The sequence below is a fragment of the Gekko japonicus genome, unplaced genomic scaffold, assembly GCF_001447785.1.
Source record: "Gekko japonicus isolate JY-2015 unplaced genomic scaffold, Gekko_japonicus_V1.1 scaffold2509, whole genome shotgun sequence".
NCBI classification, from domain to species: Eukaryota; Metazoa; Chordata; class Lepidosauria; order Squamata; family Gekkonidae; genus Gekko; species Gekko japonicus.
In genome coordinates, this window is record NW_015172082.1 from 103467 (window position 1) to 114207 (window position 10741).

The 10741-nt window shown below is 45.7% G+C and overlaps 1 protein-coding gene across 1 annotated transcript in view; it reads left to right on the forward strand.

The window, feature by feature from the left end:
* The first annotated feature begins 7522 nt into the window (after positions 1-7522).
* The window catches only part of CWF19L2 (CWF19-like 2, cell cycle control (S. pombe)), a 110873-nt gene continuing 107654 nt past the window's right edge, over positions 7523-10741 (forward strand). The window contains exon 1 of the mRNA XM_015420889.1: positions 7523-7621. Within this exon, the coding sequence (XP_015276375.1) occupies positions 7538-7621 (84 nt within the window). The 5' untranslated portion in view covers positions 7523-7537. The remainder of the gene's footprint in view (positions 7622-10741) is intronic.

Sequence of the window (10741 nt, forward strand, 5' to 3'; positions counted from 1 at the left end):
CTCTGCCCCCTCTTCCGGTCCACCCACACAGCCCCTTTCCTCACTCACTCTTGAGTCTTGAAACCTCCCACTGTGTACTCATCCTTTCCCTGAGGGTGTTGGGGTGGTGCATGTGTCTGCGAGTGCCACTACCAGGAGCACCTGCCACTGTACATGACCTGCAATTCTTCCTCACTGGTGCTGGCTGCACATGTGGCCGAAGTTGCAGGTGATGGAGTGCTTGCGGGGAAAGGGTGGGCAAGGGGTAGGGGAGATTTTCAACTGGATATTCCAGGAAGTGAACTTGGGTAGATGCTCTACTACTGAGCCACGACCCCACCCCTGTAACCACAAATCGTCAAGCTTAGCCGTCCATCTGCAGTATGTGAATTAAAAATAAAGACCTGCTTTACAGGACAGGAAAATGATAATGATACATCAAGTGCTTTTAACAATGGAAAGTGTTCTACAGATGTTGAGTATTGGGTGGAACCTGAGATTCCATCTTCCATTCACAGAGAATGAAGAAGATTCTTCATTTAGCAAAAAGAATCCAACCAAGCCCTCAGCATTTCTTTCTTGCATACAAATTAAAGAACTGGAATGGGGATGGCTTGGTTGGTTGGTTGGTTATGGAATTATCTCTGTTTGGTTACAGCAAAGATTCACCCCCCAATGTTTCTTGTTAAATGTTTCTTATTAAAGGGGGGAGGTGCCATTTACTTTTGAGAACACTGCAAAGTATCTTTCTTAGCACAAAGGCTACCTTTTCTTTTGACAAATCGACCTTCTACAGAGCCGTTAGCATTATTCCCTATTAATGACTGACTAGCTGTGTCTGGAACCATCTGGAGTGTGAAATTCTTGCCCATCTGTTTAAATGTTCTAGTGAAAGCGTTTACGTATGAGGCTTTTGCCCTCCGGATTGTAGAGATTTTGGCCTCGCCCTCTTGTGTATAGAGATGTGCTTGAAAAACATGTGAATTTCTCAGTGACGCATGAATTGAAGTTTCTGTTGACAGTTTGAAACAGATCAGCCTCGTGTCTTTCTATCATTATCCAGGTATTGAAGACATCTGACTTGCAAATTAGGAAGCAGAAGGATCCAATTGCTTTTTTTCCTGACTGTGTACAGTAAAGTTTTCAGTATCACCATGTAGGGCTGCTAGATCCCTGAGATGGATATTGTGCCTTTAACACCTGTGCAGAAAGGGAAAGGAAGACACAAAGCTGCTTTATTCTGTGTCAGAACATCTGTCTATTAGAAGAATTGAAGAAGAGAAGAGTTGGTTTTTATACCTCACTTTTCTCTACACAAAGGAGTCTCAAAGTGGCTTACAATTGCCTTCCCTTCCTCTCCCCACAACAGGCACCTACTGAGGTAAGTGGGGCTGAGTGAGCTCTGAGAGAATGGTGATTGGCCCAAGGTCACCCAACAGGCTTCATATGGAGGAGTGGGGAATCAGACCCGGTTCTCCAGATTAGAGTCCGCTGACCTTAACCACAATACCACTATGGCTCTCGATTAAGGTCAGTATTGTTTGCTCTGACTGGCAGCGGCTCTCTAAGGTCTCAGGTGGAGGCCTTTCACATCACTTATTGCCTGGGCCTTTTAAGAGGAGGTTTGAACCTGGGACCTACAAGGTAAATGGGCCACCACTGAGATGTGGCCCCTTCCCTGGAACATACTAAAAATGAACAGGTGCAGTATGCCTATTACACTGCTGCACTGACACTAGAATTCACACTTGGCAGAAATCTGTATCTATGCATCCCAGCTCCTAGTCTGACATTTCCACTGTAACCTAACACTTTCCCTTCAGAGTTCTACTTTTAATGGTACAAAAAACCCCTCCCCCTAAAAACTAGAGCCCTATCAAACTATGGCATGAAGAGAAGGCAGGCTATATAATCCCACACAAAGAGAGGTATTTCTACATGGAACATTCACCTCACGTAGATGTTGTGATTGCAAGCCTGAATATCCTTGGAATCCCAGCAGTTTGGACACTGTAGTTACAAAATATAGCAATTGGAAAATATTTTTCATGTATCGTTATGGGTCAGGATGTGGGTGGGAGAAAATGCCTTACTGAGACACATTAGCCTATTTTGCAAGATAGGAGGCTAGATTTTACATTTTGTGGGGAGGAAAGGGCCTCAAAACTGAACTTTGACAATTTCACTGACCCAAGGGATGAAGGGGACATAAATTTATATTTTTTGTTTTTAAAAAGGCATTGGAGTCAAGGAGAGCACAGACTTCAAGAAGGAAAAAGGAAAGGCTGGAACGTAGTCCATAATAATGGCATCACTATAACTCCTTCTTCATAACATTCAGCAGGAAACTTTCCCCTCCCTACAACAGACACCCTGTGAGGTAGGTGGGGCTGAGAGAGCTCTGACAGAAACTGCCCTTTTTCAAGAACAGCTGTGCCAGAACTATGGCTTGCCCAAAGTCATCCAGCCAGGTGCAAGTGGAGGAGTAGGGAACCAAACCCGGCTCTCCCAGATTAGAGTCCGTGCACTTAACCACTACCAGGGCTATTTTTGGGCAGGAACGCACAGGAACGGAGTTCCGGCTGGCTCCTGAGCTGGCCACGCCCAGCAGGAACTCATTAGCATGATAGGCCACACCCAACATCAGAAACTCATTAGGATTGGTTACATTAGGGGTGTGTGGCCTAACATGCAAAGGAGTTCCTGCTACAATAAAAGCCCTCGACAACAAACAAGGTAAACAGAATAAGAAGCAAAAGGTGGGTGTGGCTGGATGAGCACACTTCTGGTAACATGGGGGTGCGGCCTAATGTGCTAATAAGCTGTGCTGTCAGGGGTGTGGCCTAATATGCTAATGAGTTCCTGCTGTTGGGTGTGGACTATTATGCTAATGAGTTCCTGCTGGGCTTTTTCTACAAAAAGAGCCCTGAGTCCACTACACCAAACTGGCTCTCACTAGTGAGTTGTAGCTCTGGTAACAACACAGGGGACTGGATACTGCCCAAAACAAAATATTGTTTATTGCTCTGGAAGTGTGATTTTTGGAAAAGAAAGACTGACTAGAAGAACACAACCTTCCTAAAGAAATGGCCCTTAGCCGTTTCTTGTCTCCTCTGAAAGGTGTCCGCAGCTCATTCCCAGAGCCAGGGAGAAAGAGTTCTGCCAAACCAGCCTGGGGAGAAGCCCTTCTTGAAAAAGCTGAGGAAGAAAAATAATTCAACAGAAGCCCTTTCGTAGAGGCTAGCACTCTGTGCTTCAGGAAACGTAACTGGTTTAAAAAAGAAAAATAACCATTCTGCCTTTTTTTCTCTGTGTGTATATGTGTACAGTCTCTCATGGGCCTAAATCTATTTCTTTTGTCGAGTCTTAAAATATTCCCAGCTCGGTCTTAGCAATCATTTCAGAAACAAAGGGTACTGAACTGGCAAAAGGATTGTTTTCAAAAGCAAACTGAAATAAATAAGAATTGAATGGGAGGGGGGTCAATTTTGGCCCTCAGGATTGGCATTCTCCCTCACATTTGTCTGTTCTTTCCTCATGGGCTATGACATTTACGGCTCTCCGGAGTACAATGTTGAGATGCAGACTGAGTGCTCATACTGTACACAGTGTGTGGAATTTACCCATTATTTTTTCAGCTTTGCTGTCATTTCCTTAAACAAATCCTGTGCTTTCAAAACAGAAGGCAGCATTTCCCACCTTTGCCAGCCTGAAGAAATCTTGCTTTCTCCTGGAAGTTTCTCCTGCAAACACTTAATAATATCCCCCCCCACCCCCGCCAGACCTTTTTGACAATTGTCTTTTCTGTGACAAATTTCACATACGGCACCAAGCGAGGCAGTTGGGGAGTCATGTGAAATCGCTCATTGTAGAAATCACCAGTGGTTCATGCAGTTCCTATTAGAGTGATCGTAAAACTCTCGGCTAAATGGGAAATGGTGACTCACTCTGTAAAGGTTAATGCCTCCCTGTTGGGAGTTCAGTTATGGGGAGTGATGTCTTCTGAGACTATTGTCTTTTATTAACATGATTGTTTTCCCCAGTGGGAAGGATTTTAGATTAAAAAGTGAGCAAAACGTCATCCTCTTTTAAAGATGAAACTAAAACTTTAAAAAGATGTTTAAAGCGAGCAATTAGGATAATGCCCCCTTTGGTTTCCTACCACTTATTATTTTGTTGTTTTTGTTTTCTCTGTTAAGACAGTCCCTTGCAGGGTTTCTAGGACATTTTACATCCAAAAGGAAATAAAGAGGGTCTGCTAGCTAAACCCCTTAACATATTTTATATAGCCATAGGTGATTAAACAGAAATGAACGCAACCACTGATCTAGATCACCTTCATTGTGTCACTTTTGCTATTTGATATAACGTTGTTTGAACTTGGGCTCTGTTTCTCATAAGTGTAGTGTGGTGTAATTTGTACCCAAGCTGTGGCTGAATCTCCATAGAGCTGAGGCAAATGGTTCACATTCAAATTTTGCCACACTGCTCACAGCCTATGAACAGGCGCCCTATTCTGGCAACTTTTTTTTTTGGGGGGGGGAGAACTTGAAAGAGGAGTGAAATATTTGTCCGACGCTAGAGGCAGTATCATTTCCCCCCTCTATCTTTTAACAAGAACAGACGTATGGTCCTTGCTCTGTTTTAGCTTCATGATGACATCATCATGTAGCCAATGAAGTTTTTGTAATGACCTCTGAAATGGCTGAAGTTAAAACAGAGTGAGGGCTGTTCTCTGTACCCCCCAGTCTGGCTGTAATGTATCCAGTCCAGACCGCGTGGCCGGCTCAGGCTCCACACGGTCAAAGACAAACGTCGAGCTTCGCTCCAAGAGACAATGGACTATGCGGATCCTAGCCCGCTCCAATCAGGGAACTAGGTTCCCGGCCGAGAGCCTATGGGACTCTCGGCCACTCTAAATAACCTATTGGGAAGTGGGGGTGTGTTCTGGGTGGTGGTTTCTCGGGAAATATAAGCCGGCCTGCGAGCCGGCCAAAGTCGTCTTGTTCCTGATCGAATAAAGTACGCTTTGCTGAAATCACTCTCCATCTGCGTACTTTTCACTGGCATTGTCTGGTTAAAGAGTAAGGAAGAATAATGGTACCCAGCAGCAGTGGCCTGTAGGATCAATACAAAATGTGAGCAGTATTTTATTGCAAATCATATCCCAAGCTGTGGCTGAATCTCCATAGAGCTGAGGCAAATGGTTCACATTCAATTTTTGCCACACTGTTCACAGCCTGTGAACAGGCGCCCTATTCTGGCAACTTTTTTTTTTGAGGGGGGGGAGAACTTGAAAGAGGAGTGAAATATTTGCCTGATGCTAGAGGCAGTGCCATTTCCCCCCTCTATCTTTTAACAAGAACAGACGTATGGTATTTTATGACACAAGATTATTATGTGTAAATTGTTATTTTAAAATTATTTAAATGGCACTATTTTAACTCTTGTACGCCACTCTGAGCCCATTTGGGGAGGGCTGTAAATAAATCTAATAAAATAAATAAATAAAAATAATTTTTTATGCTCTGGCTGGCTTTTGTTTTGTTCTGTTCATTTTAACGTCTTGGATCCAAAGCCACATTTCCATGGGCACATGGATTTCCACCTGTGGAATGTAACTTTCTTACCTTCCTCCTGTCACTGCAGCCTCAGTGTTGAGATGGTTGAAGATTAGTTTCACAGGAAAATGTCAAGGGTGGGGGAAAGTCTAGCTTAACTATTTTGAAAGCTAGCTTTTATGGGGATACATAATAGACCCTTCCATAACAATAAAGGTAAAGGTTTCCTTTGCTTGAAAGCCAGTCGAATCTGACTCTAGGGGGCGGTGCTCATCTCTGTTTCCAAGCCGAAGAGCCAGTGCTGTCCAAAGACGTTTCCTCCATGGTCATGTGGCTGGCATGACTAAATGCCGAGGCGCACGGAACGCTGTTACCTTTCCACCAAAGCGGTACCTATTTATTTACTTGCAATTCCTTGCTTTTGAACTGCTAGGCTGGCAGGAGCTGGGGCCTGAGAGGGGAGCTCACTCTGTCACGCTGCACTAGGGTCTTGAACTGCCAAACTACAGACTTTCCAGTCTGCAGCTCAGCATCTTAACCTCTGAGCGACCACAGCCCCTCTTCCATAACAAGCAAGTAGTAAATGAAAGAAAGGGAATTTCCCAGAGCTGAGATGCAAGGATGATCTATTTTATATGTGTAAATTTAAGAGGGAAAAGTAACATGTTTGCATTTGCATAGGCAATTTAAAGATGGATGGCAGTATGGTATAAGAAAATGCTGAATACATCAAGCAGAATGCATTTTTCAATACAGAAAGCTTTCATGATTTCCACTGCCAATAGTATTTGCTTAAATTTAGATGAGATTAATGTTTCCTTGGGTTGTGGCAGAGCTGGAAATAAAACCCTTGCCGTTCTCACTGAATTTATGAGGACAGATGAACACAGCAGAACTGAAATTTATTAAAGGAAAAGCCATTCCCAGAGATGATACCTTGCTAGCTTCAAAACATTTTATGCTAAACTTTATCTGAGAGGCTGGAACAAGATACTTCTGAGAAGTTAGTTTAGGAATCCAGTCTGCCTTTCCTTCCAAACTATGGCAAATACCAGTCCATAAATACTCATGTTGGGTATTTTGAAATCCAGTATTCATTAGAAAAACTGCAGTATCCCATGGCTGAGACAACACAGACAAAAACACAGCAGTTTTAAAATAGTGGGGATATCTGCCCATAGTATTTAAAGTCATAGCAATGACATTAACATGTTTTAGGAGTTGGGGGTAGTAAGAATCTTCCAAGGGAGTGAGCTGAACTCATGTTTTCAACATTCTGATTGGACACCTCACCACTGTGCTAAATTGTCAGACCCAGAAACTTCACTGAGCCTGCTGTTCTCCATTTCTGCAATTAGGCGTGAGTAGCAAAGGGCAGGGACATGCTGGTTTTTGTCACCATGTTGGGTGGAGAAACTGCAGTTGTTGTGGATACCTTATTTAATTTCGCTTGCATATTTTTGAGTTTCTGACTGAAGATAATTCCTGGCTTCCACTGGAGTAGCCAGGCGATCCTGCAGCTTTTCATACTGATGGAGCAGGTACAAAGTAATGCGATTTTATTTACTACATGTTTATCGTCCTGTCCTTCCTCCAAAGAGCTCAGGGTGGCTCTCCACTCCACTCAGTTTTATCCCTTGAGATCGCCGCAGTAATCATTCTCCCTCAGCTTTGTTATAATTTATCCTTATGACGTATTTAAAAAAGAACAAAATGTCGTATTCCTTTAAAAAAAAAACCCGACTGCCGCCCGCACTTCTCCATTCAGCCGAGCAACGTCCATATTCAAATACAGCGCGGAGGCGTTACTGAGAGAACGCAGAACGGTGCCCATTGTGGCGTAAAGAGCAGGCATGCGTGGGCGGGACAACGAGGAACAGCGTCCCGCGGCTTTGACGTCACTTCGGTCTAAAGGGGCCGCGCAGGCGCATTAGGGGAATAGGGGCGGGTTTGCTTTACGGCAGCAGCCAATCGTACTTTTTTGGCCCCCGACAAGCATGGCGTCCGGGTTTGAGAGCGAGCGGAGTTTGGCGGCGCGGAAGGAAGAGAGGCGCCGCCAGCGTGAGGCGCTGCTGCAGCAGGTGACAGCCGGCTTGGCTCTTTGTGTCCCCCCCTTTCCCATTCATGGAAGCCACAAAGCTGGTGTGAGGGTTTCCTCAGCACGATATTCGGAGGTCCTTTCAGTCCCTCCCCCTCAGTGCGTAAAGGTGGCTGCAAAAATAGGTCCACTGAAGGAGTTCCCTTCGTCTCTGAACAGCAGTGGTCACTTCCTATGGGGTGCCTTTCCTTCTCTAGGGAGTCACTCTAATTCTACGATACATTTCTGGGAATTGTAGTTTTACGAAGGGGCTGAGGGTCTATATGAGGATATTCTCAGTTGCCTCTTCAAAATACAATTCCCAGGGTTCTGTCTGTGGGAGGGGAAGGGCAGGTAGGAAAACCAACCCCATAGTCTGTGAGGCAGAAAGGCCCATTGTCACCTTGTTTGCAGAGCATCTTCACGGATGCACCTGTTAGTCCTTAGCCCTGTTATGTTTTGGCAATAAATGCAGTTATTGTGGTGATGTTTTGCGCCTTCAGTTCCGAACACTTGGTTTTAATTCCTCTTCAGGGGTGACAAGATTAATTTCCTGCATGCTTATCTGTAGGAAATTGCTTGACTCCCTGTATACTGTGTCACATTTATGCGTGTGATGAGTGCACATCATGGGAAGCAGCTGCTAGTCATTGCCTGTGACAGATTACATATGTGATCTGAAGAAGTGAGCAGTGACTCATGAAAGCTCATACCCTGCTACTGGACTCTTGCTCTTTTCTTCTGGTACGGCTACCCATCTTGATATGTGATCCATTATTAATGGAAATGTTATTTGTTGGTGTGAAATGGCCCTTGTTTTTAATAATTATTGCACTGCTTTTAAAAAAATAAATATTGAACTCCCTGGGCCTGCATTTGAAACTGCAGATAGACATCAGAACTCCCACTTCATCTATAAGAATCTTTTGTAAAGATTCTTCCACCTTCTTGATGAGGAATATGTTAGTGTGGTTAAAATAAAATGCTAACAGGATATTTCCACACCTTGGTTGTCTTTTCTTGCCAGAACACAGAGAAAAGTGGCTCTTTTTATTTTTAGGACATTATCTCTTGTACAAAAGTAGTAGTAGAGTTGATTGTAAATGTACAAAGATCGTTAGAATCTTGGACTAAAATGTCATACATAAAATGTTAGCAGAGAACAATGATAAAAAGTAGTTAAAAGGAATGCAGTTAAAATTTTCAGGCCCTGTAGGCACAGTAAAAGTAACAACAGATTAAAACATCAAGCATTGCCTGTACAATAGTAAACAACATTTCCAAAGTACAGCCAGTTATTACTTACAGTTTCCTTTCTGTACATAAAAAAGCCCCCTGGGGGAAAATGGCCCCCCAATGTATGTGCATTTTGCCATTGAGAAAGGTTTTTTTCCCCACCACTACCAATGTAATACTTAGGGGTAACCAGACCTTGGATCTGGCCGGAGTGCGCCGGTACATCGCTCTGGGAGAGAGGCACGGGGGGCGGGGCGGTCACTTGGCGAAGCCCCACCCCCTTCTTCCGGCTGCCCTCTGCTTCCAGCCTCATTCTGTTCCAGAACAAGGAAGAAGCAGGAGGGTAAGTCGGCTTCCTCCCCGTGTCTCTGCCTGGCCGAGGCTGCTCCAGCAACCTCTGCTAGGCCTCCAGGGCCAACCCAGACCTTCCCAGAGGTGCACGAAGCTGCACACCCCTGGAAAAATCTCTTCCTCCGTCTCTGCCTGGCTGAGGCTGTTCTCGGCAGCAGCCGCGACGTCTGCGGGGTGGGGGGTGGGGCGAAACGTTATCTCGCCTCCCTGAGCCCCGGGGTGGTGGCCTTGGACTCATAGGGGCAAATTCCAACTCTCGCGAGAGGTCATTCTGGCTCTCCAAGCTGTCCTTAGGGGCTCTTTAAAAAGTTATGGCGGCAGCTGCAACCACCGCGGGGGGTGGTGGTGGTGTCTGCTGAGCTGCCCTCCCCGCCTTTTTCAGGCTCTGCGCTGGAGTGCCGGGCCTGAAAAATGGCCTGCAGAGCCACCCAACCCCCCTTTTTAGGCTCCGCGCTAGAACACCGGGCCTGAAAAGGGGCCAGCCGAATGTCAATTTCGGCCCCATTATATCCTATGGGCCATTGAACTCAATGGTGAAAACATAGGGTATATTCTGGGGGCTGGAGGGGAGGGGGTTTGAGGGAGAGGCTCCATACTTGCAGGGTAGCTGCTGGAGCCTCTCCCCAAGATACCAACCATGTTTGAAGAACATTGGACCAGGGGACCAATTCTACGTGCCCCCAAACAGGTTGCCCCTATCCTTTCCATTGTTCTCTATGGTGGGCTCCTGTCCCAACCCGAATTCCTGGCCTCTTTGAGGGAGCAATACTCAGTTTCTCAAACTAGTGTATGCCTGTCTGTTGGTCCACTTAGGAGTCTTGATCCTGGTTGTGTGGTGGGCTAGTTGTGGCAAATGGTAGGGAAGCTCAGTATTTCTGTATACAGTTGTAGGGGCTTTATTGCAATGTGGTATGGCCTGATATTATGTTCTTATACCAGTGTGGGGTGTGTGGGGGGCTTTCTAAGTTTCTAAGCAGTGTGCTAAGAAGGCAACTGTTCCTGGGGTTAGCCCAGCCCAGGGACATTGCTAGGGCGGTTCCCAGGCCTCCCTAAATTTCTGGGGAGCCCATCCCTAAATCCCACATGGGTCCACCTCCATAGATAGTAACCATGCCTGTGATATCACTAGCTCCTCCCTATGATGTCATTGGGTCCCAGTTCTTTTAATGACTTAGCAATGCCTCTGGCCCAGCCCCAGCCCCCCCATAGCCCATCCCTAAATCCCACATGGGTCCATCTCCATAGATCGTGACCATGGCCTGTGATGTCACTAGCTCTTCCCTATGATATTGGGTCCCAGTTCTTTTAATGACTTAGCAATGCCTCTGGCCCAGCCCCCCCGGGAAATTAGAAAGTCTACGCCCTTGGGAGGGCTTCTGGTGTTCTGGCCCCACTGCTGGACCTCCTGAGGGCACCTGGTATTTTTGGCTGATGTGTGACACAGAGTGTTGGACTGGATGGGCCACTGGCCTGATCCAATATGGCTTCTCTTATGTTCTTATGTCTGCCACAGTGATGCTCTGCATTCTTGGTGCTT